Source organism: Lotus japonicus, chromosome 6 (genome assembly GCF_012489685.1).
Source record: "Lotus japonicus ecotype B-129 chromosome 6, LjGifu_v1.2".
Taxonomy (NCBI): Eukaryota; Viridiplantae; Streptophyta; class Magnoliopsida; order Fabales; family Fabaceae; genus Lotus; species Lotus japonicus.
The window spans coordinates 67,676,154-67,700,491 of record NC_080046.1 but is presented as its reverse complement, the minus strand read 5'-3'; the positions used below and the strand labels follow the sequence as shown (position 1 = coordinate 67,700,491).

Sequence of the window (24,338 nt, the reverse complement as noted above, 5' to 3'; positions counted from 1 at the left end):
GGGACAGACTACAACCTCAATTCATTGTTTGTAATCAAATCCTACAATATTAAACATGTTTTCTTTCTCACAAATCTATCTATCTCTGAGACTTGACATCCATGGATGAGTGATCTCTGTTCTATTTTGAGGGCATTTGCTTTCTAAAATAACATGACATGAACACCATCTCTATGTTTGTTTTCGGGTTTGCATTCATAATCTATTGTCAAAACAGCATCATAAGTCCATCTCAATTTCAAGTCAAGCAATGGAATATTTCATAGTAATTATACATGTTTATTGTCTTGAACCTTTTTGGATAAAATCACTCGTGTGACGCATGAACAAAAAGCTATATTAGCCAGTCTTTAGGATATTAGAGGCAGGACAAGGCCTCCATATCCTTCATTCCCACTGCATTGCCCAAATAATGAAAGATAAAATCAGGAGCCATACCATACGTTGCCGTTATGGCTGTTTATCATAAAGAAAGCACTTGTTCAAGTTCAAATATCACTGCATAAATCTAATCAAAATCACTTGCAAGCTCAAAATACGAATTGACAATTATTGAATAATGATGCCAAAAATATTCAGGTCACAATATAATAATCAAAGCCACTCCACATGTTTTATTTAGCTTAAAATCCAATACCATGCATATATGACATACGCATGTAACTTAATTAGACAAATGCAAAATCAAATGAAAAAAATAATCAAACTAGGAGTATGCTACTAAGTAGCACCTGCAAATTAGTTAATACTATAACTTCAACAAAATGACTGTCAATGTTGTGGCGGTTAATACACCAAAGAATAGCCGTCAGAGAACCATCAGTCATCCTTGCAAGGTGCTCAAGGAGATTCAAGCCCGACAGAGTTTATGGAGTGAAAAGGCCACCTCCAAATTCTAAGAGCTTGAAAAAAATGTATGGTCCAATTGTAAACAAGCATATTAGGGTCATCTTCCTGTCTTGGCTCGTTTCATTCCAGTACTGTTAAATGGTGACAAGCTTGGACTCATACTCGGGCTCATGCTTGGACTTTCCTCCCTCAAAGTACCATTGATCATAGCTAACTCCCTCAATTGCTGCTTCTTATAATGGTCAAGTGATTCATCCTGCAGCCAAATTAACAAAGATTAAGAAAGAGAGAGAGAGATAGAGAGAGGCACACAGTTACGCAATTCACTATAACAATATATCCATACCACAGGCTTCAAAAGATTTTCTAGTATCGCCACCGCATGATCCAAGCGAGAATTGATTATATCCTCTGGAAATTCTGCCTCCACCAACACATGCAATGGTTCATTAAGGTGCTCATATCCAGGTTTATCTTTAAGCTTCTCTTCCTACATTTAAAAAAGGGAAGTTGAAACACAACATGAAAAATGACATGTGGTGTGGGGGTCTTACTTGTATGAGAACTCCAAACAGATATTCTTAGTAATTGCATAAAAATGAGGGAGGGGGTAAGACAAAAAGGTGAAGGAAGCAACCACTCGAGTTGGACAACAACTGCCTTGAGCTTAAGTGTAGTGGGATAATGAGTAGTGTGTTCTGGGATGAAATTACTAATAATTATGGAAAAGCTTTTCCTACATCTATAGTAAAGTTACTAATAACTATGATTTAAAAAAAGAAGTCATATTAGCTCTACATAATTCTTCATAGCGCATACTTACAAACCAACTTACCTTAATAGAATCCTTCACAGAGCCACAGCCTCTGATATAAACCCTACATTCTGTCATGGCTTCCACTCTTTTCAATGAGTTCCCGCGAGGTCCCAAAATTCGGCCAACAAAATTATACTGCTGAGGTTGAAGTCAAATACATTGAAAGGAAAAAAAAGGATATAAACTGTAGTTAAATAACATGTTATTTTACTTACATTTGGATATTTCTCTACAGGGACATCAAGCCTGATAACTCTCTTCACTACAGGTGTCGTCGGAACTCCTTGTGTCCCAGGCCAACCCATAGGCGGTGCTTGAAATGATGCTATTCTTTGCAGATTTCCATTGTCCTGCATGAAGAAATTTGGTATTGTTTAGAACTCCCCCTTTACAAACACAAGTTGTGATAGCAAGCAAAACTCACTTGCCCCCAAGTTTTCTCACAGTTTTGTAAAAAAGAATTGTTAAAATTTGTATAGTGACCATTTATGAGCACTTATTCATTTGATGTGTATTCTAAGGCCTCTATGATTTTAACACTCCAGAGAACCAAAAGCTAGCAACAAACAGGTACAGTGAATTTTCCCTAATAAAGTTAAGGAGCTGGTTGGCAAGCACATAGACTGGTCCAAGGAAGATTAAGATATATGACGTACACAGACTGGTCCAAGGAAGATTAAGGGGGTATATAAAAGCATTTTTAAAAGCTAAAAACTAAAATCAACATTTTAAAAATGTCAATCAAAGTGCTAAATTCCTAATTCTTCTATGTGTAATGCACCAAACTGCCATTTAACCTGGATATTTTCAGTGATGAAATATTCTCAAAAAGAACTTACACTCTGCATTCCAATAAATGAATGTTTCTCATACAAACCCTTTGAAGACCTGCAACACTATGTCACTATGTAGCAAAGTATCATTTAAAATGTGCAGGTGGATATAATCTTTTGCCGAATTCTGTGAGCCAATATCTGATTGGCAAAGAAGGAATATCCCTTCTGAGTGGAAAATACCACAGGACTTCCCGGGAGAGGAAGGCGGATGAGAGAGCTCACAAAATGCTGATTTTATCTTCTTTCCCCAATAATGGCATCATGTTAGCACCAGGCAAGAAGAATTATTGCACAGGTATGTGTCTTACTTCCAGTTTGCAAAATTTCAGAAATGAATTAGCCATGCCAATAAACAACTTCATCTGATAGCTGTTTCTCACTAGATATCTTTTTTAAATTATAGGACTCTCTAGTTAAAGTTGAAACTGATAAAAATGCTAATTTTATGCTTGCATATTTCTCTACACGAGAAATGGAAAACAAAATGCACAAATCATGCAAGGTGGTGACAGAGAGAGAGAGACAACTGCAGATATATACATGTTTATGCAATTATGAAATCATTAAGCCAATAGCTCAAACAAACAGAAACTTCCCCAACTGGAATATGATATGTTGGATAAATTTTTTAAAGTTCATCATGCACACATCACAGCTGAAATTGCCACATGTCTATTTTTCCAATAAATTTTTGTTTAGAAAGGACAATAGACACCAAAGTAGATGCACGTGATGATCAATAAATATGAAATGATTTTAAAATTCAAGAACTATTGTACAGGTCCTAGAGATAGGTATGAAGTAGCATTACCTCAATTGGTACAGCAGGCCATCCCTCCAAATCCATTGGCCTACTATTTGGATGTTGACTTAAGGACCTAAACGGACTGTCTGACTCAGGTCTATCATGTTCAATGAAACCTTGGTTAAAGCCCGTTATCCGTCTGATTTCTGCAAAGCCACAGTTGAAATTGAGAAAAACTACAAAATCTTTAAAGAATACAAGAGTGGAAGTGGTGTGGGTAGGTCTCTCTAAAGAAAGCCACCAAATCTACATAGTGAAGGTATGACAAAAAATGGCACTACAGAAAAACCGTTACATGATCTCGAGCACCAAGAGGACATGAAAAATCAGGATTAACAAGTCTAGCAAACAGGCATCTAATCTAAATTATTCTAATCATTCATATTTTCTTACGTATATGTTCTTATTGTTCTTAAAATGACATCGATATTGTCTGATAATTATTAATATTATGTGGAACTAGTTGTGACTAGTGAGTCCCCCACATTGATGATTGAACAACAACCTTGAACAGTTGTTCCCCAAGTTGCCAGCACTGATTGGTAGCAAAGAATTGATACAAACTAAAATTCAAAAAGTAAAAGGTTTTTTTTGTTATATATATATATATATATATAAAGTTCACTACAACATCAAATTACGAAGATCAGAAATCAAAGAAACTATTGTTAAAAGCACAGATAGATGATGGTTTACAAACCTTGAGTTATGAGCCTGGTACATTGTGGAAGAACTTGCACAAATGGTCCCAACTTTTGCCTCTCTGCCAATAATTCAGCCAAATATCTGCAAATTATTTTCAACAGTAACATCACCTAGACATTAACATATAAGTAACAGATGTAGCAAGGCACAAACCTGGAGATGACATGAATCAAAACAAGTGTACCAGCCACCTCTTTATAAAAAGTGACAAATAAAATAGCATTGGTCGATGCCAAATGCGAAACAAAGATGCACACAGGAGGTATACAAGAAAAACCCGCTTTATTTTTGTCAACTAGCAACAAGGGGAGTGATTAATTGAAGGCAGAAAATTAAAAATAAATGATTAAAAAGGTGAGTGAGTGAGTGAGGGAGGACCTTTCGCGATCTGAAGGAATAGAGGAGGACCTAATAGGCGATGGAGGAAGTCCGGGTCCGGGAGGAGGGAACTGGAAATAAGTCCCAGATGGGATCCTCTCTCCCATCTGCTCTATCTACTCTGCTCTGTTGTGCCGCCCGCCAATTTGTAAAGAAAATAAAACCTAGTTAGAATCCAGATGTATAGAATAGAAATGCAGCCAGTAGTAGACCTAAACAGTATTCAGGTTGTATTGTAGGTATTTATTGTAGCCAGATGCATGAACGAACGAAGAAAGCAAAGCAAAGCATATGTAATATGTTAATGTTAGAGAGAAGAGAATTAAGTCAATAAAAACGGAGACTATGTGAGTGAGTGAGTGGCGCATTGCGGAAAACATGAGAGAAGAGGGGAAGGAGAAGACTTACAGTTGTGAGGGTGAGGGAGGCACAACGCAAAGCCCTTCTGGTTCCTCTACCACAGAAGAAGAGAAGAGAAGGATTTCGAGAAAGAGAGAAGGTTAATGTGTGTGCGCCTCAGTCTTTATATTCACTCTCACTCGCACACCAAAATCTACTTTCACCGCGTTACTATTTCCTTTCCTTTACGGCTTTACGTTGTGTGTTGCTGGTTTTTTCCCCACCACACCACAGAAGCAATAGTAACATGCGTCACGTGTGTATACTATATAGTACATGCTGTTTTTTTAACCTAACAAATCAAACAAAACAGGATTTAACCATTTTTTATACCGTAAGCATCTTTGGAAACTCGGAATATTTTTATATTCGGGAAATTCATGATTCCCTAAGAATGTACTACATGTAAGCTTTACTATCACGGAATCATTCGCAAATTCTTATCAAAATAAACTCTACATATAGTCAAGGCCACGATACAATCTTATTCAAAATGCTATAAACTCACTCTTTCATTAGTCTATGTCGATGTGTATTTTGAAATGGCAATGCATATGGTATGGGTAAGGTATTATCTTACTCACCATCTTATTTGAGTTTTCAAAAACTACTTGTATATGTTTCAATACTTGCGTATGTAACAATTTGAATTTAGTTTTCACACTATTTAGATACTTATATGCTCATACATGTAGTCATTACCTGCAATTTTATTAGCGAAAATATAACTTTCACTGTTTACATTTTTCAATTCCAACACACAAAATATAATTGTTATAATAAAATAAAATAAAAAATAATGAAAAATACAAAGATGATCTAAATACTTAATGAGTGAAATCATTCAACTAAATATAAAATTTTAAAAGGCTTGAGCAATAAAGTTGAGCCTTTGTTTTTTCTTTTAAAGGATTATATACCTATAAATTTGTAATTTGATATTCATTCATCTAAAAAAATTGTTAGTTACAAACTTAATTTTTTAAAAGTAGTAAGTTAGACAATTATAACTTTAAAAGGAGTAAGTTATAAACTTTAAGTTTGTTAATATGCTACAAATGTTTGTTGTGTGTGTATCGACCGAGCTAGATACTATGTTACTTGAACTCATATGTACTAGTTTTTATGGGTATTTACTCATGTCCAATCTTGTACCCGTATAGTGAGATTTTACCTTAAGACTAGATATAAAACCCGTGTGTTGCACGGGTGTTTTTACAATTTTATCAACATTATATAAAATTTATTATAGTTAAAATAAAAATATTATGTATATATTAAATATTTTTTACTTATAAATTATAATAAAATAAAAATAATTGTGTTAAAACATTTCATTATGAGTATTAGAGTTTTCTTTGTTTAAATAATGAGTACTATTCAAATTTAATAATTTGCATTGAAATAATTTTAACAATTTAAAGATGTATTTAACAATAAATTATAAAGTGCATTTCAAATATTTTAAATCAATTAATAAGGTTTAATATCACCAAATAAATTATATCAACATTTTCTTATACTTTTTATCAAAAATTAATTAACTTTAACTTTGATAAATACAATAAATTTTAATATTCTAAAATATTATTTAGTAAATTAATTATTTTTTAATTTTAGCCTTAATTATTTTTCTCTGTTATACTTAAGTTGATCTTTTTTACTGATATATAATATATCAAAATTTATAATTCAAGAAAATTATGAAAAAAATACACACACGTCATACTTTTTTTATATCCACGTCATACTTAATAATGTTAATTTTATAAATATTTTTATAAATGATTTACTAATAAATTATTGCGGCACTTTTTTATTTTAAAACTATTTGCTAATTTTTTATTAATAAAATTAATTAATTTTAATCATAAATAATGTTTCCATATAAAAAAATTATTTAATAAAAGTTTATTCTAAATATCATTTTGTGTATACTCTATACACTTTTTAATGTATATAAAAAGATTATTCTAAAAGACTTAAATAATTATAATATATTAGTTTTTTATGTATGTAAAATTATTTTATAAAATAACACAAAACAACATTATAATCTATATTTTTTTTTGTTCCTTTGGAAAACTACAGGAAAAAAAAAACAACTACAACGAGCTTAAACGGTCCCTCAAAATAAGGACCTCCAACTCCCAGGGCGGAGAATCCAGCGAGCACTCAAGATCCAGCGGCGAAGACGCTCCTCTTTTGGTTAACAACACATGTAATTATTAAAAAATTCTAAGTATATCTTTACAAAAAAGCATTTAATCATTGACTATTTCTGATATTTCATATCTTTATTTTATATAAAATATATTACTCTATATGAATTTAATTTTTTTCTCAACTTGAGATCAATAATTAATATTTTAACTACATATGTTTAAATTTTTTTATCACATTGTATTTAGCTTTTACTTAAATGTATAGAAAATTTATAATTAATATATAAATAATTATAAAAATGAAGATAAATAAGTTTATAAATGTATTATTTAATGTTGGTAGTTGAATTGTTTTTGACATTACAATTTATTCAGTTTTAATTTTATTACTTAATATATTTATTGCAAATGAAATTCTTTATTTTTCACGTATTTTAATGTAGAGGTAGGAATGACTTGATGTATTTAATGCAAAAAACTCAAGTCTCCTTTACATATATATATATATATATATATATAGATGAGTATTTAATATGAAACAAAAAGTAACTGTTCAGTTTGAAATGAATGAGTATTGTTTCGATGCCCAGTGAACAATATCATATTGTACAGGATAATCAAGTATGCTTCATTGACCGTAGATGTCACGAATTTCAAAGGGTTGAAAGTTGAAACCATTGGTTGCTTGATATTGAGAAGTTGTAAAGGCAAATAAGGGCTCCACGTCGTGATACCTAGAAGAATCTCGTCGGCGTAGTCCGCCTAGTAGAACATTTAATGTTGACGATCATCATAGGGATGGCCGCGATAAAGTAGAAAATTGATTACCAAAAACCCATCCAACTTGGTTTAGGCCTACAACTTAGAATAATCTTATTCTGTGTGAAATGATCTTTGATCCATTTACTAATCGTAACCCACAACTAGAGAGCTTGATGACTGTTACAGATTATCAATAACCCACATGAACCAATAGTCTCATGCCTTAAGAATTGCCGCTCAAGGAGGTCTATTGGATTCGTCCTCCTTGATCCTTGTACCTTGTAAATCATCATTCAACATCAAACTCTTGCACCTCGAAATCCTCAAACCCACTAATTTATAAAAAAGGAAAAGGTCAAAAGGTCACAAGGACATATCTTACACATTACTCTCTACTTCTCAACCACGTTTCAAATTGAAAGTCTAAGTTTTTTTTTGCCAGTTTATACTCCAACGCACCAGGACCATGACAGAGTGACCACAAATCACAAAGAAGCATTGTTTCCCCCATTGTTCCACACATCTCTAAATACTTATATAAGTGATTGTGCGATGAATATTGACTAATTCACTAAAGGGAATGAGTTAAATTTTAGAGTAATGCTATTTGGCTCGAAATCATACTAAACGAATTTTACGAAGGGCTTGAATCCTTCATTTTAAAAATATATGCATATATGTATATATGTTTTCTTAAATAATCAACGGTAAAACAGGCATTTGAATCTCTAGTGTCGTAGATACGCAACTTATTCGCACCTCATTGTTGTGGCACATATATCATCTCTTGCCGCCATTGCCAACAAAACAACAATAAAATAGAGCAGGCTGAAATTGCAAGACCATAAGACAAATTGATAGGAACATGGTTGCACCTCATTCACTATGTAATCATTTCATGTTGCTAATCTTTTTCCAGTTTTTTGATCACAGACTCACTCAGATGTGTCTTAATTACTGTTCTAGAAAGTCCAACGTTTGACAAGATAAAGGTTCGGGCAGTTTCCCATTGGGATTGAAAGTAAAATCAAGAACAGGAAAATAGAAAGATTTTTTTTTGTTACAAGAGGAAAACTAAGTTGTGAATGAAAAATAAAAATTGATAAAAAAACTCAAATAAAAGGATCGAGAGTTTCCACATAAGATAACGTCATTCGTGAACTATATAATTCGAGCCATCAATCATTTTCTTAAATTTTGATGTATAATGCTGTAAAAAAAAGTGCTTGCTGTGGTACCTTAAGCCGGATTAGGGTGTGGTACTCAAAATGTGTTGGTTCAATAATAAAGACTCATGTATCGATTAAAATTTTGATTTTGTTATATTATAGTAATGCAGTGTTCCATTCTTAGGTGCATGAGATATGCTAGTTGTGTTTTCTTAGCTTTGTTCATCCATTAACCATGATCATTTTACGCGCATCTCCAACATCATCATTCGTTTCCACCACTCGTCCACTTTTCATTAAGAAATGAATTTCATGAGATAAAGTCAATTGATAAGTGAAGTAAAATCTAAAGATGTAGTATTTACCTTGAATAATATGATAATAATCTATTAAATTACCTAGTTCGGGTACCACACCCAAAATAAATTCAGGGTACCACATAATTTACCAAAAAAAAATTGATGTTTAAGATGATAATATATATTTTTGACGATAAATTAAAATTGATATGCAGTAAAGCAACAATATAATTTGAAAAATAAATGACGTATTAAATTAGTAGAATCTGTTTCTCCCGTGAAGACAAGAGACGACCTGGTACAAATTAAAAAAAGTGCAAAGCGAAAGAGAGAAAAGCGTAAAACGCAAACGAAACGAAGCGTATATGGTTTATTTATATTTATTTATCACTCGCAACGCAACTACCCTTTCCTTTTCTAGTTATGTGAAATTAGGGCACACACTTATTCTTTGATTGATCGATCGATCGCTTCCAATCTTCCATCCCATGAGAAGATGAAGCGAGATTCTCCTTCATTATTCTGATATTCATATTACTCTCCAATCCAATCCAATCTAATCCAATCGTCGGTAACTACTACTATAGCAGTGTCGAAGCCTCTTCCTCTTCTCCTTCTAGGGTTTACGTATGTTGGATCGGACAAAGGTGGTGCTGCGGCACTTGCCGCCTACCCTTTCTCAGGCATCCCTTGTCGCCCAAATTGACGCCGCCTTCCTTGGCCGCTACAACTGGCTCTCTTTCTGTCCTGCCAAATTCAGGTTTTCCCTCTCTCCTTCCTTCTTTCTTTTTTTTTTTGATACATCGGAAGATACCTTCCTTCTTTCTTAACTCAACTCTCCTATATATATATATATATATATTTTCATTCTTATGTATTCTAATTGGATCTTCAGCCACAAGCATATATCATATTCTAGAGCCTACATTGACTTCAACACCCCAGAGGACGTTATTGACTTTGCTTACTTCTTCAATGGACATGTCTTTCTTAACGAAAAGGGTAACTAATCACATCCCTTCATTAGGCATCTACATCATCTTGCTAAACCTATTCAGTTCTAGTTCTGTTTTTTCTTCCCAGGAACTCAGTTCAAACTGATTGTTGAATATGCTCCTTCACAGCGTGTTCCCAGACACTGCTCTAAAAAGGATGCCCGTGATGGAACCATATATAAAGGTACCATTTACTCAATTATAACTGCTACATGTCCTCAATAGCCTCCTTTTCATAAAACTATTTACATGATGATCAACATATAGATTCTGAGTATCTGGAGTTTCTTGAACTAATTGCCAAGCCTGTTGAGAATCTTCCTAGTGCCGAGATACAATTGGACAAAAGGGAAGCAGAACGATCTGGTTAGTCACTTAAACCAGACAATTTACTACACTCCTACACAGAATAAGCATGTATTGTAGTCTTCTATTTCTGTATTCTGTACTTATTTGGCCTTTACCAGGTGCTGCAAAAGATATTCCTATAGTTACACCACTGATGGACTTTGTGCGCCAAAAAAGAGCTGCTAAGGGACATCAGGTATTTTTGCATATGATTTTGAAATTTTACCCAAAATTATTTGGCTATCTATTGTCATTACGTCTGTATTTCTGAGCGCATGTGTGTGGAGATGGGAGTGAGTGCATTTGTTCTGAGCGAGCCCCTCACAAATACCCTTCTTTTCTGTTTTATCTATGAGCTCCATTGATATCTTGCTTAGCTAATTTACATCATGTTTGCAGAGACCATTCTGTAATGGAAAAGTGAGTAGAAGAGCTGGCACATCGGTAAATGGGAGTCCTAGGTCCGCCTCATCAAGACGAGGTTCTGGAAAGAAAAGGGTTTCCACCACAATGGTAATGTGCATTTATGCTTGTAGCTTTAGTTTTCTCTTGAGCATTCAAAGAAATAGTCTTTTTGATTACTATCACAGTCATATTTGGTAGCTGGAATGAATAATTTATTTGTAATCACCTGGGTTTTCTGATTTTTTATTGCTTTGAATGTGTGTTTGATTCAAAAAGATTTTCAATTTCTTGATTAGGTGAATTCTAGAACTGACTGAGGTAAAATTACTTTTTACCTTATGTACGAGGTTTTCTTGATGAAGATTGTATTCTGGTCCTTCAGTTATAGGCTTAGCTCATTGGAAATTGTATTACACCAAAAATTCACTTTTATATAGTTTGAGCAGAACTTTTAACAGGTCTATCTTGTCCTGTTGTCGAGATACATACATGCATGTTTGGTTTTAATAAACTTCCCTTTGACTCATTTTCCGACCTGAATTTTCTTTTAGGGAGAAGGTGGGGCTTTTACATTCCTCTTTTATTTATGTTTAGTGCTGATGTGAGTGTGTATATAAGCATTTTAAAACTAGCAGAAAACAGCATCCGTATTTTGTTAAATGAGAAAACTAGGCCATCCGAAATTGTAAACTTTTGTTGATCTTTGCATTTTTTAAAACTCTGTTTCTGGAATGGTATCATTATTTGATACTTCTCTAGCTGGAATTGATTGTGCACACACATGAGGTGTTAACACTTGGTTCCCACTCTTTTGCGTTTTAACATGTCTACGTCTTTACTTTTATGATGAACAGTATGTTGCAAGAGACCCAGGAAAAAGTTCTACAGTTTTAGACAAGCCCACTTATATTTTGGTTTCGAGGCAAGGTGATCAGCAGCTTTCAAATAAAACTTCGAATATGGCTTTGTTAGATGGAAATCAAACTTCTGATGAGAATGGTAAGGTTGATATTTATGTTCAAATTTTCATATGATAATTTTCTATTTGCTTTCTTTGGAGTTTATATATTGTCTTGGAGTCGACATTTCCTTTAATTTAAATTCGCAGTGTGTGCTAAGGTTGGGTGGAGGTGGCGTCTCCAATTCCCTGAAAATATTCTGTTTTCATTATTCTCTTATTTACTTAACCATTTACTTTTTTGTCAATAACGTGTTTACCACTCTGTCCATTTTTTCAGGAGTTGCTGGAAATAATGATAATGGGAAGAAGAAAGTACTGCTTCTTAAAGGGAAAGAAAGAGAAATAATCAATGTAAGATTCTGATTTTGTCTTCATAGTTCAACTCTATTTATAAGCTGCAAAGATTTCAAAGGATTGATCAGGAACCCCTTATTAAGCACATGATGACTAAAATGCTCATCTGATAAAGAAAATGCAGTATGCTTACGGTTCCCTTTTTTAAGGTCGATATGTACCAATAGAGACAGCCCTTACTTTGGCTGAATGTAGAGCTATTCATTTTTCTTGTTCTGATTGGGAGCAACTAAATTACTTGAATAAGGTATAACATATGATGAGTTAGTAATTCAGTATTGATCAGGGTAGTTAGTATCGAACGTATCACATGATACTTCCTCCTGATACGATCCGGAATTGCCCCTCAGCGATGCATATTGCATGCTTGTATTGTTTTGTGTATGAATTGCTTGCGAATCGCAGTTATCAAATTGGTTTTGTGAATCGCATGATACAGGAATTGACTACGTCCAGGGTGCTTTCGACCTATTTACTGTTTCAGACCCGTTACTTGACCCGGTTTTGTGCGGTTAACGTGAGTGCACGACCATCCTCTGTCTTTGCCTTCTTGCATCGTCACCTGAACACGTCTTTGGTGGTGCCACTGTCCTCTGGGCTTCCTGGCGCTGTTGCTAAACTCTTCTTCGCTTGCGCTGTCGTCGTTTGAACTTCTAGCAAACGAAGAAAGAGGAGAGATGTTTCTGTTACGGAAAGATGTTATGTTACGAAAAAATATTCAAAGCCGAGTTGTAAATTTTTATTTAGAAGCTACTATGCACTAGGCCAAATTGAATAATTTTTTTTTTGATAGGCAAATGTTTTCGAACCCTGACCCTTCACTTGCAATTACCCTTAGCTCAACCATGTGAGCTACCCTTAGGCCAAATTGAATAATAATTTGACGTCCAAGGTCTTGTCTTCTTCATCATGTTTCAGTTTCAAAATTTTTATTTATGATTATCTCACTCTAAAAAATTATAAATTTGTGTTTTTATTTTGCATACTTTCTTTTAAAATTATATTTAATAATATAAATTAAAATAATTCATATATTATTACTATTATAATCTTTTTACATGGTTTAGTTTTATTAATGGCTTGAATCTTTAATTATATTGAAGTGTATTTATATGATATGTCAGTTTATTATTCAATTTATGAGTTAAATTTTTTATATCCATACCTTACGATACATTATACGATACGATTCACGATTCAGAATCTAGGGTCTTCTGATACATGATACGTATCTCGATTTGATAACCACGGTATTGATTCGTGTTATGTTATGGCTAAAGTTCTGTTTTGGATTCATTTTGATTATCTTTGTTTCTTAATATGAAGGTATCTGATTTAGAAAGTATATCACGGCATCAAACGATGATTGGTTCAACAACTCCGAAACAGAATCATCGGCATGAAGGCAGTGGAAGGATTATAAGAAGCATACTCTCAAATAAGGATTTGCATCAAAGTCAGTCTTCCAGGATCTCTTCTGAGCAGCAAATTCAAACATCTCATCTAGAGAAAGAAAAACAACCCCGTCGCCCCTTTCCTGTGCAGATTTTGAAGGGCACCAATGGGACACCAGAGAATAGGATTGGTGTACATGATTTGCATGTTTCAAGTGAGAGGCAGGAGAGACGTGTTAGACATAAGGATAGACCTGATCGTGTTGTTTGGACAAATCGTTCCAATGGAGGTGATGATTCTTTGTCATCCTCTGCCTCCTCACAAGTAGATCCCTTGGAAGGTACATGTTTTATTCATTACATGTTTTTTTGTTTTGGCAATTATGGACTAGTCCTTTGTGCTTTTGTAAACGGGGATAGACTTGAGAAACTCGTTTCATTAACTATTCAAACATGTTAATGTGCAAAATAATACCATTGTCTGCGGAAATTTCTCACGTATTCTTCACAAGTTGAAATTTTTACTTGTAAATGAATCAGGAGGTCAAACAGAGTTAAAATACAACACACCAAGTGCAAGAAGTGGGGAGGTGAAATCTCTTGGAAGTGTTCGTACCAGTCATTCATCAGAAAATGGTTGGCTTCTGGCTTTGATAAGAAGAATCTCTGATATTCTTGTTCTTACATTCAGGTTGATTTCTGCTTAAATTTCACTGCTCATGATTGTTCAGGTGTCAATAAACATTTTGGTCGTCGTGGACCAACGTATGGGGTGAAGGATGTTGATGGATATTCAATTTCAAGTGAAGGGAAGCATCCTAGAAAATCTATTACCTCTGCTTATGGTTCCATTGAGGTACTTAAATTTGGTTTCTGCACGGCAACACTGTATTCTTTACTGGTTCAATATATAAATGATCAAGATCTCTTATTTCAATTGCAGAAACAAGTTTGGGTTCAAAAAGCAAGTTCTGGGACTTAGAATATTTAGATTGGTGAGATGCATTTCCTTTAAGCCCGTAATTGCATAACTTAGAATGATGCTTGTCGATGAGCCATTCTTAGGACATACCTAAGCAATACTCTTTATGACCTTTTGAAATCTCTTAGTACGGCATCAACAAGTTACAATAGTATTTATGACTCCATATAGCTGTGAATCTAGCATGACTAGTTTTCTATGAATTTTACTGTTGCATCCAATTTTCTCCATAATATTTTTGTTGCTTTCATGAAATTTTGCTTGAACTGTAAAGAGTGGTTTACTATGGTTTTAATAGAAACATGGATGATATACTTCCCTCTTGACCTTATTTATTATGTGATTTTATTGTTAAGCGTCATAAGCTGTTGTTTATTATTTTCCTTTTTTCTAGTGGCCCTTCACTTTTATACCTTCCCCTGGAAGTTGTAATAATAGTGAAATGGTTGCAATACGTTTATTAATTCAGTATGGAAAATATCTTTCTTTTTTTTCAAGTGCTCATGTTTGTTTTAAGTTACTTATCTTGTATTTACTTCTATCAAAGTTGATGATTTTTCCTTGCAGTGGTAAGCTTTGCTGACTTACAAGTTACAATTTTGGAGCATGCATTTGCTAGCTGCTGGATTCTGTCTAATTTTGGCTGACAGATTCTTTTGAGTAAACGAGCATGTGTGGTAAAAAAAAATTCTTTTAGAATACAAGTGAGGAAAGTACTGTGATGCATTTGATTTGGCTTAAATTATTCAGACATAACTTCATTGAAGATAGCTCCTGCTGGTAAAGTGAGAAATGAAAACCCTGGTCTGGAGACGTGTGGTACAAGTTGATGCCTGTTTGAAGAATTATGGATAGCTATGCATATAGTGGCAAGTTGACACAGTTATCTTCAGTAGCTTTAGTGTAAATATATATATCCAGGGTATCGTGCATCTATTTCCTTGGTTCCTATATATAAAACTCTCTATTTGGTAAGGGGTATTGGGCAGCTGATTCTCTCTATATAATGCATACATACAATCCCTTGTTATTGTCTGCCAAATACATGCGGGCGCTTACTTATTATCCTGGATAATTTTTGGATTAGCTTTGCTCAACTACGAAGGAACACTTGATGGATGACATTGCAGGCTTGGGTATACAGTCTTTAGTTAGCGGAGTTTCATGTAGAGCTCTGATACCAATATGCCATCGATGGTGTGTTAATAAGGATTAAGAAGAGTCTTGTGGGAGTTATTACTGTGTGGATATTGATTGTTAAAAAAAATCATTGTACAGTATGGTGTTGCCTATGTCAGTCTTATCAGAACATAGCTGTTACATTGCTGGGTCTTGATTATGTTGTTAATTTTATGAATCACCAATCTCCCAGCACAAGTGTTGAATTATAAATCCTTGTTAAGATTATCAGACACTAGTACATTTTGTCCAATTCTCAAAGAGCTTATCAGTACTATTTAGGTTGGACCAGAACACCACAACTGAGTACATCCAATCCAACTCATCTATGCTGGCCTATAACTCTAGTGTTTATTTTTAATGTAGAGGGACGGAGGATCGGTATCCATTTGGAGACCTCCGTATCATGAATTTGATTTCTACTATATATAGAAAATTAAGCTATCGTAGCCATTGATTGTGAAATTAAATAATAAAATTGTGATCATATAATTACAAATATACAATAAAATTATTATGTTTTTTAATTATCAATCATGAAGGTTGTTACTACTTACTTTATTTTATTAAAAATGTTATCTTCACTCTAGAGGAGCTAAAAGTGACTTTTTCAATATTTGAAAAACTATGCCTAATTCTTTCAAAAAAGAAATACTATGCCTAATTAAAGTGAGCCCTACACTCCCCCATAGCACCAATCATCCTTTTGAAGTCTGCATTTAATTAAGCTCTTATAGATAAACACATACTTATCATGTTAACTCCGTTCCTTTAAAAGAAATTAGCGTTCCTTAATATAAGACCCTTTACTAATTGCAAGAAAAAGTTATTATATTTTTTCATATTTATCCAAAGAGAGACTGAGATAACATTGAAGAGATAATGGAATACAATTAATATAATGATGAAAGAGATAAGGGTAAATATGAAATATTGTTTAATTTTTTTTAAATCAGTGCATTAGTTAGTCTCATTACATTACAATGGATGTTATAATTATGAACATAATGAATTGTAAGAAAAATATTATTAAATAAATTTATTTGTTTATGTTAATACGGGTAATTTTACTCATGAGTCTGTTTTATTGTGCAAGGATATCCATGGGTATGAGACATGCTGTAAAAAAAAAGGATATCCATGGCCGGGTATGATTAATTTTGTGATCCGTACGCAAGAGGATGGATGAGTAGTGAGTAGTATGTGTGAGTAATTATAATCATTTCCTTTGAAAAAGTAGAAATGAAGGAATGAATAGTAAGAGAGAAACCCAAAGGAAAAGAAGAAAGTAAGTTTGAGAGAGAGAGAGAAAGAGTTAAGAGAGAATTGAATTAACGATCGGGTCGTGCGATCGATGAAAGTAAAATGCAATTGCAATTGCAGTGGTTCGAGGTGAGTGTGATTTTGATTTGATTCATTTCATATTAATTTAACGGATTGGATTGGATTAGATCTGATTATTGAATTGAAGTTTGTAGTGATTGAAATTTGAAAGTGATGGCGTCTGCTAGCCTTGGAAATGGTGGGGTTGGCAGTTCCAGGTCTGTGGTGAGAGGAGGTTCTTCTTCTTCTTCGACTTCGACTTCTACTTCTGTGGATTGGCTTGGTAGAGAGATGCTTGAGATGAGGTTGAGAGACAAGGTGCTCGACCCTGATGATGGCACTGGCAGAGTCAGTAACTTGCTTCCTGATTCATTCATTCATTCATAAGTCATAACTTATTTAAGGACAATTTCTTTCTTTCTTATTGCCTTTTTCCTATCCTGTTTGCAGGAGAGTGAGCCTGAGCCTGAGCCTGAGCCTGAGCCTGAGCCTGAGCCTGACATCATTGATGGTGTGGGTGCTCAAACAACAGGCCATGTCATAAGAACAAGCATTGCCGCCCCAAATGCTCAATCTAAACAGGTCAAAATAATCTGCCTTATTTGCTATTAGATTGCTCTTCCTCTTCGTGTCATATTTTAACTATTCACAACTAGTTCTCTTTTCTTTTCTTTGGTTTCACAGAATGTTACTTATATTTCGGAGCACGTTGTTGGAACAGGCTCTTTTGGTGTTGTTTTTCAAGTGAGCCTCAACGCCTTACTTTCTTTTTTTTATATCTTCTCTAATCATCATGCTGTTAATGTAACACATACGTGTACCTCTTTCATTGCATTAATTTTGGTATCAGGCAAAATGTAGGGAAACTGGAGAAATCGTAGCTATCAAGAAGGTTCTACAGGACAAGCGCTACAAAAATAGAGAGTTGCAGATTATGCAAATGTTGGATCATCCAAATATTGTTTCCCTCAGGCATTGTTTCTTTTCAACCACCGACAAAGAAGAACTTTACTTAAATCTTGTACTTGAATATGTTCCTGAAACCGTCAATCGAATTGCAAGGAACTATAGCCGGATTAACCAGCGAATGCCTTTAATATATGTAAAGCTTTATACTTACCAGGTATGTAGTTGCTTGCTCTTCAGTTAGATCTGTGGGAACAGAAAGCTGCAAATACGTATAAAACTAGTATGAAAAGCGAGTGCAATCCCCCGAAATATTTGATGTAATATTTTATTAAAAATAATATATGATTGGTCCATGAAAAGCTAATTTTTAAACCCTGCTTAACTGTTTTTCTTAAATTTTCATATTGCGTTTCTCATTCTTAGATTTATTTAATTTGATGAATTTGTATTCCAGTTTCACATAAGAGTACATTTCAAAGAGATCTTCAAAACCAGAAAAAAATCATAATGATGTTGCTTTTTTTTATATGGTAAAGGGTAATAGATTTCCACAATAAATGAAAGATAGAGGATTGTGTGATTTACACAGATCAAATTCCTATTAGTTCTTTGCTAATTGATAAATTTCTTTTTTCTTTTCTCTGATTTTGGCCGCAGATATGCAGGGCCCTTGCTTATATTCATAATTGCATTGGCATCTGTCATCGTGACATCAAACCTCAGAACCTACTTGTAAGATGTTTATTTGAGTTATTGATATGTTGTTAAGTTAGGTTTAGTCAATGAAATGTATGCATGCCTACTTGCTCCTATATCCTCACATGTATGTGCATTTGCAAATAAAAGTAAATCACTCTTCCAAAGACTTTTCAATTATAGTTTACTTTAATCGTTGGGTGCTATCTTAAACTTTTCTTCAAAGTTTGCACTGAACTGGATCGTTTCATACTTTCATTGAAGCTGGCTTTCATGTATACTGCCTAATTAATTGTCCATGTCCAAATCAAACTCTTCTAAAAGCATAAGGGTTGAAAGCCCAATATTAGACTTGGCGTGCGTTTAAATAAACATCTTATTTAAGCACTCATTTTAATAAGTTCTTATCGTATAGGCATTCATAAGTTTATTGAAATAAAAAGCTTATAAGTAGATATAAGCGCTCATATCTAAGCTAATATGAGAAACTTATCAACATAAGCTCAAAAATAAAAACTTATAGGTAGGTCTTATTTTCATAAGCTTAACTAAACACCTGCTTAAGTACTTATTTTATATGATAAACTTAATAAACTCTTCCAAACGCTCCCTTTTATCACTAGTAACATGTCCTAAACACTTGGTTTAAGAAGCTCAACTAGCGTGTCAAGGTAAAAGCTTGAGCTACTAGATGGAGGCACAAGCTGTAGAACAATGGTTTATAATAGAAAGAGTATATATGTCACAACTTAATGCACGTTGGTATTCTCGTTTTACTTTTTTCTGGTTAAAATTATTGAAACCCCAATATTTAAATTGCCAACCTTTTTTAAAATTTGTAATATCTTGCTCTCTTGGAGCCTATTCTTCTCTAATATGGATATATGGAGGTTTTAGAACTATTATAAGGAAGTACGGAACAGTTCCATTTTGAGTAGTTATTATTGTATGTCAATTTTAAAACTGCATGATTGAGAAAGCCATGGGTCCTCCATGTAAGAAATCTGACTTGTAGGGAAAGCAGGGGATTTCTGGATTAATTAGATAATAGATACTTCTTGTTTTTCCTCCATGACAATGGAAGACTCGGACTCGTTTTTTTTTTTATTTAAGTGTTGAACTAGAGAGTGCATTTGGAAATAGTCCACCTTAAGAGTTGTATCTGATGCTTGGATATTTAGGAGACTTGCAATCACTGTGTAATTTCTCATAGAATATAGGCCGGGTATACCTGTGCGTGTATCATTTATGATTTGCTGTACTCAAATCCATGTTACTTATGTCAGGTGAACCCACACACTCATCAGCTGAAACTATGCGATTTTGGGAGTGCAAAAGTGTTGGTAAGATATTGAGCTAAGTGCACTGGTGGTTGCTGGAAGCCATCTTTTCTTCTCTGAAGTTTTGTTCGTGTTCTAATTCATCAGGTGAAAGGAGAACCTAATGTGTCTTACATCTGTTCAAGATACTACCGTGCTCCAGAACTTATATTTGGTGCCACCGAATATACAACTGCCATAGATATATGGTCTACTGGTTGTGTAATGGCTGAGTTGCTTCTCGGACAGGTAATTTGATGCTAGAATAAATCTGTGACAGTATTTTTATAATTTAATCATTCCTTTGTTCTCTTTTGTCTTTCTCATTTCCCCTGAAGTTCAACTTAATTTGCAGCCCTTGTTTCCTGGAGAGAGTGGAGTTGATCAACTAGTCGAAATCATCAAGGTGACAATTTACAATCTGTGTTTTTCAATTAATCTGGATTTGGCTGTCCAAGAATTATATAATTTTTGAATATTCAATAAATCTGTGAATTTTTTAGGGTTAACTATGTTTTTGGTCCCTGTAAAATAATTGAATTTTGGTTTTCGTCCTTCGTCAGATTTTTTTTCCCGTCCCTACGGTTACAGAAAAGAAAACTGGCTTTAGTCCTCGCCTAAGCTCATGTGACTTGCTTTTGTGTTGGCTAGAGCTGATGTGGCATGCCCACATCATCCGCCACCTCATGGGGAAGAATGGAAGATGATGCGGCAGATGACATGATGAGTAATGTGTCAATAGGGACTAAAACCAAAATTTACAAATTTTTGAGGGACCAAATACTATTTTTATTGTAACTATAAAATTATATTTTCCCTTCCACTCAAACCTTGCCCTCCTTCCTCTATTTGATCATCACCGAGAACAACCCAGAACTTACACTAAGAATCCTAACCTCTAACTCTTCTTCTTCTCCAACCTACCTTGCTGCATCAAAAGATCCACTGAGAGGACTAAAGCCACCCCCTTCTCCTACCCCATCCACTCTCTCCTCTTTTTCTTCTTCTCCTACCCCCTCCAAGCTCCACTAATCTGGATTGGGCTATCCTAGAATTATGTAATTTTCGAATATTCAATGAATTTGTGAAAACTTTATTTAAACTTTGTGTTCAGTATATTCAGGTGGGTCTGCCAGAACCCAGAAATCATTTATGTTACTGAATTTTGACATTTCCTCTGTGTTCTGGCTCAAGGAAAGGCGTGTGTGTGTCTATATATATATATATAATATATATTGTGCGGTGATTTCCAGCCTTCATAGTAAAGATGCTTTTTGATGCTTGAATAACTCTTCTTGGTTTGAAAAGCAAATTCTTCTTTACATCTAACATTTTGTAATTTAGATTTCTCTAGTTCTGGTAGTGCTAATGTCGTACACGTTTTTTAATTCACTATACCCTCAAAAGAGTCACAAAATTTATACTTCAGTTATTCTATTTCAGGTTTTGGGAACACCAACCAGGGAGGAGATAAAATGCATGAACCCAAACTATACTGAATTTAAGTTTCCACAGATCAAGCCTCATCCATGGCACAAGGTTCACTCTTTTGTGCTTTGATAACATTCTACAGTTTACTGTGAATGTTTGTAGAAATTCAGGATTTATGCTAACTCTGTATACAGATCAGCTAGTATTTAATTAAGTCCTATAATCCTAAGTAAATAAGGAAATAAATCAATATAAATTAGGAAATAAAGGAACCAATCTAAAAAATAATCTAGATTACCAACAGAGTGTTGGTCTAGTGGTAGGCAAAGCTAGACTCTCATAAGGGTGAAGACACAAGTTCAAACCCTGGGAAAGTTATATGTTGGAAGGGACTGCCACAGTTTTCCAAACGGATTAGTCTTGTCCTTATAGGGGGGTAGGGACACCCGTCAAAGGCCAAAAAAAAAAGAGTAATCTACATTACCTTAAATTACTCAAAGATATGATATTCTAATACCTCTCTCTCCTATCCAGCAGCTTTTATTTTTCCATTTAAAAAAAAAACATTCCTGTCTACTTTTTTACATTTTGGGTAGGAAATTGGTATTCATGTAGTTGTCTTCTTTGTGCGAGCATTCTATTATGATATTATTTTAATCTGCCAAGTGCCAAGTCTTTCTGAATTTTTTTCTATAGTTTCTTTTTTTTTTTCACATTTATTCTTGTGGCATTTTATATTTATTTGATCCATGTATGTGTGTGGGACCTGTTGGGTACATGTAGTAGGTTAATGTGGTTCAGTTCCTGAGTTGTTGTGGCATTAGGTAGAGTTGAGTATGGGTAGTCAGCTTATTTATTTGAGTTTGATAAGTCTGCCGCACTGGATTGTTGGCCTGGCCTGGCATGGGATGGGACCAGTTATGACAAATGTCAAGGATCATGTGAGACTAATGCAAAAATTGTAGATTAGTGTAGGTAGATATTGACAGCGTTTAGTAGTTCCTTGTTCTGGAGGGGTTAACAGCATAGTACTTTGTTAGAAGTTAAGATTGTTATGGCTGCATATTTCAAAACCCTTATAGATACACATGTTTGGAAAGCCAATCAATTTTGAGCATATGCTAAGTATTTGTAATTTTTTTTGAAATGGGATTCTTGTTTTCATGAGTGATTTACTATACTATTCTAATTTGACAGGTCTTTCAGAAACGTTTGCCCCCAGAAGCAGTGGATCTTGTCTGTAGGTTCTTTCAGTACTCTCCTAATTTGAGATGTACTGCTGTAAGTTTAGCCTCTCTGTTTCTTTGTTCCTGTATGCTATTCTCAATTTCTCATCTTGGAAGTACCATTATCATTAAATTATTTGATGCTGACATTGCAGTTGGAAGCTTGCATTCATCCCTTCTTTGATGAGTTGAGGGACCCGAACACCCGCCTTCCTAATGGTCGCCCCCTTCCTCCGCTGTTTAATTTTAAACCTCAGGGTAAGTTAAACTACTACCTCAAACTCAGAGAATTCACACAAATCTAGTATTGAAGTTCTTTGAAAGAGCTTTATTTAAAGCAGTAAACCCTTAGTAGAGTTGTCTCATAACATGGACGTGATTTGTTACGAAGTTGTGTTCCCATATAGGAAAGAAAAATGAAGAAAAAAAGGTTTTAGTCCCATGTTTTGTGGTCACCAACTCAGATTATAAAGGAATTTATGGGGGATGCAAATTCTGAATACGTACAGTACAAATAAAAATGAGGTTTATTTTACCTAATGATTATAGGCATTTTAGCATCACTTACCACCATGTCGTTAGCCAGGACCAGGAGTGCACCAAACAACGTTTTCTGCCTTGTCTTTATGAGAGAATCTCTTGTCCTTGTTGTCCCCATTCCCCCATCCTTGAGCCTTTTGGTTTTGCATTTATTATTCATATTCTTTGATTTCCTATTTTTCCTGTATATTTTTTTTGACTAATTTACCCGTTACCATCTAGTATATTTTTAAGCATTAGGCTAAATCTTTTGAAACTGATGGAGTATTGCATTGATACTTTGGTCTTTTACCCCCTGCCATGCCGTTCTTGACTTGTATGCTCATTCATGCAGAACTTTCTGGTATCCCCTCTGACGTAATCAATCGGCTAATTCCAGAGCATGCTCGCAAGCAGAACTTATTTATGGCTTTGCACTCCTAGCAACTTTAATTTTTCCTCCCCTGTCACTAGCAGGCTGTAAATTTGCGGTGCATCTGAGAAAGAGTTCCTACCTATATAGGATTATATTATGTACTATGACAATTTTCAAATTTTTTTTTTGAATTTGTTGTGAAAAGAGTTGTTTTCTGTTCTGCTCAGGAAGCAACATTTTCATGTATATTTATTTCATATATGTGCTACCTGTTACTCTCATGCCCTCGTTGGGACATCTTATGAAACAAGACATTTATAGTGTTAAGTGAGATATAAGGCGTGATGGTCTGATCTAGTGTAAGTATTAAGGTATGAAACTATGAATTATTCTAAACGTTTGATGTACAACAACCGACGTATGATGAGGTATTTTTGGTAAATCCATCCTTTATCATCTCTTATAGGATACCATTACCAACCTATAAGTATAAGTTGGCAACTTCATGGTGACCCACCTACCCGCTCAATATGAAAGAACAAATATTATAAACTCCCCATGGTTGTAAAAAATTCTTTCAACATTGATTGATTTTTATGCTCTACTTGACTAAGGGGGATTTTGGGATGGATTTCTTATCCTTGGCAAACTTTGGTTCTGTCGCAAAGACGCTGACAAGGACTTTGTGACGGATAGACTTTCTGTCACAAACATTAAAACTAAATTTAGCTTAGCTA

At 34.3% G+C, this 24,338-nt stretch overlaps 3 protein-coding genes across 7 annotated transcripts; 2 read left to right on the top strand and 1 right to left on the bottom strand.

Annotated features, from left to right (window-relative positions):
- Positions 1-536: 536 nt before the first annotated feature.
- On the bottom strand, positions 537-4,948 carry LOC130723385 (KH domain-containing protein At1g09660/At1g09670). 3 transcript variants are annotated; one of them, XM_057574406.1, is made up of 8 exons: positions 4,799-4,948; positions 4,391-4,516; positions 4,008-4,093; positions 3,314-3,453; positions 1,882-2,016; positions 1,685-1,804; positions 1,196-1,339; positions 537-1,105 (listed from the first exon to the last, which is right to left on the bottom strand). In XM_057574406.1, exons 2-8 carry the CDS (start codon positions 4,495-4,497, stop codon positions 947-949), a joined length of 891 nt encoding a protein of 296 aa, XP_057430389.1. In that variant the 5' UTR covers positions 4,498-4,516; positions 4,799-4,948; the 3' UTR covers positions 537-946. The 3 variants fall into 3 exon arrangements, with proteins under 3 accessions (XP_057430389.1, XP_057430390.1, XP_057430392.1); XM_057574407.1 differs by having other exon boundaries at positions 1,685-1,801; XM_057574409.1 differs by lacking the exons at positions 4,391-4,516; positions 4,799-4,948 and adding an exon at positions 4,166-4,359 and having other exon boundaries at positions 4,008-4,070.
- Positions 4,949-9,548: 4,600 nt separating this feature from the next.
- LOC130722523 (regulator of nonsense transcripts UPF3-like) lies at positions 9,549-16,037 on the top strand. 2 transcript variants are annotated; one of them, XM_057573272.1, is made up of 13 exons: positions 9,549-9,944; positions 10,080-10,186; positions 10,268-10,363; positions 10,447-10,545; positions 10,659-10,723; positions 10,927-11,040; positions 11,787-11,931; positions 12,171-12,244; positions 13,574-13,982; positions 14,182-14,277; positions 14,373-14,497; positions 14,585-14,636; positions 15,191-16,037. In XM_057573272.1, the coding sequence occupies exons 1-12, from the start codon at positions 9,814-9,816 to the stop codon at positions 14,621-14,623; spliced, it is 1,500 nt and encodes a 499-aa protein (XP_057429255.1). In that variant the 5' UTR covers positions 9,549-9,813; the 3' UTR covers positions 14,624-14,636; positions 15,191-16,037. The 2 variants fall into 2 exon arrangements, with proteins under 2 accessions (XP_057429255.1, XP_057429254.1); XM_057573271.1 differs by having other exon boundaries at positions 9,550-9,944; positions 10,647-10,723.
- Positions 16,038-16,911: 874 nt separating this feature from the next.
- Positions 16,912-23,939, top strand: LOC130722249 (shaggy-related protein kinase kappa-like). 2 transcript variants are annotated; one of them, XM_057572927.1, is made up of 13 exons: positions 16,912-17,194; positions 17,281-17,473; positions 17,576-17,707; positions 17,810-17,869; positions 17,976-18,248; positions 18,692-18,766; positions 20,017-20,073; positions 20,158-20,298; positions 20,405-20,455; positions 21,493-21,588; positions 22,678-22,761; positions 22,862-22,964; positions 23,581-23,939. In XM_057572927.1, exons 2-13 carry the CDS (start codon positions 17,300-17,302, stop codon positions 23,667-23,669), a joined length of 1,335 nt encoding a protein of 444 aa, XP_057428910.1. In that variant the 5' UTR covers positions 16,912-17,194; positions 17,281-17,299; the 3' UTR covers positions 23,670-23,939. The 2 variants fall into 2 exon arrangements, with proteins under 2 accessions (XP_057428910.1, XP_057428911.1); XM_057572928.1 differs by having other exon boundaries at positions 16,933-17,194; positions 17,274-17,473.
- The last annotated feature ends 399 nt before the right edge of the window (positions 23,940-24,338 follow it).

Excerpts from the sequence above, each read along its gene's own strand:
- LOC130722249 (XM_057572927.1), top strand. The coding sequence starts at position 17,300 with ATGGCGTCTGCTAGCCTTGGAAATGGTGGGGTTGGCAGTTCCAGGTCT. Across the intron at positions 17,708-17,809 it reads CAAATGCTCAATCTAAACAG|AATGTTACTTATATTTCGGA; the intron begins GTCAAAATAATC and ends TTGGTTTCACAG. Across the intron at positions 20,456-21,492 it reads AACTAGTCGAAATCATCAAG|GTTTTGGGAACACCAACCAG; the intron begins GTGACAATTTAC and ends ATTCTATTTCAG.
- LOC130723385 (XM_057574406.1), bottom strand. The coding sequence starts at position 4,497 with ATGGGAGAGAGGATCCCATCTGGGACTTATTTCCAGTTCCCTCCTCCC. Across the intron at positions 4,094-4,390 it reads ATTCCTTCAGATCGCGAAAG|ATATTTGGCTGAATTATTGG; the intron begins GTCCTCCCTCAC and ends AATAATTTGCAG. Across the intron at positions 1,106-1,195 it reads AAAATCTTTTGAAGCCTGTG|GATGAATCACTTGACCATTA; the intron begins GTATGGATATAT and ends ATTTGGCTGCAG.
- LOC130722523 (XM_057573271.1), top strand. The coding sequence starts at position 9,814 with ATGTTGGATCGGACAAAGGTGGTGCTGCGGCACTTGCCGCCTACCCTT. Across the intron at positions 10,724-10,926 it reads GAGCTGCTAAGGGACATCAG|AGACCATTCTGTAATGGAAA; the intron begins GTATTTTTGCAT and ends TCATGTTTGCAG. Across the intron at positions 14,278-14,372 it reads CAGTCATTCATCAGAAAATG|GTGTCAATAAACATTTTGGT; the intron begins GTTGGCTTCTGG and ends ATGATTGTTCAG.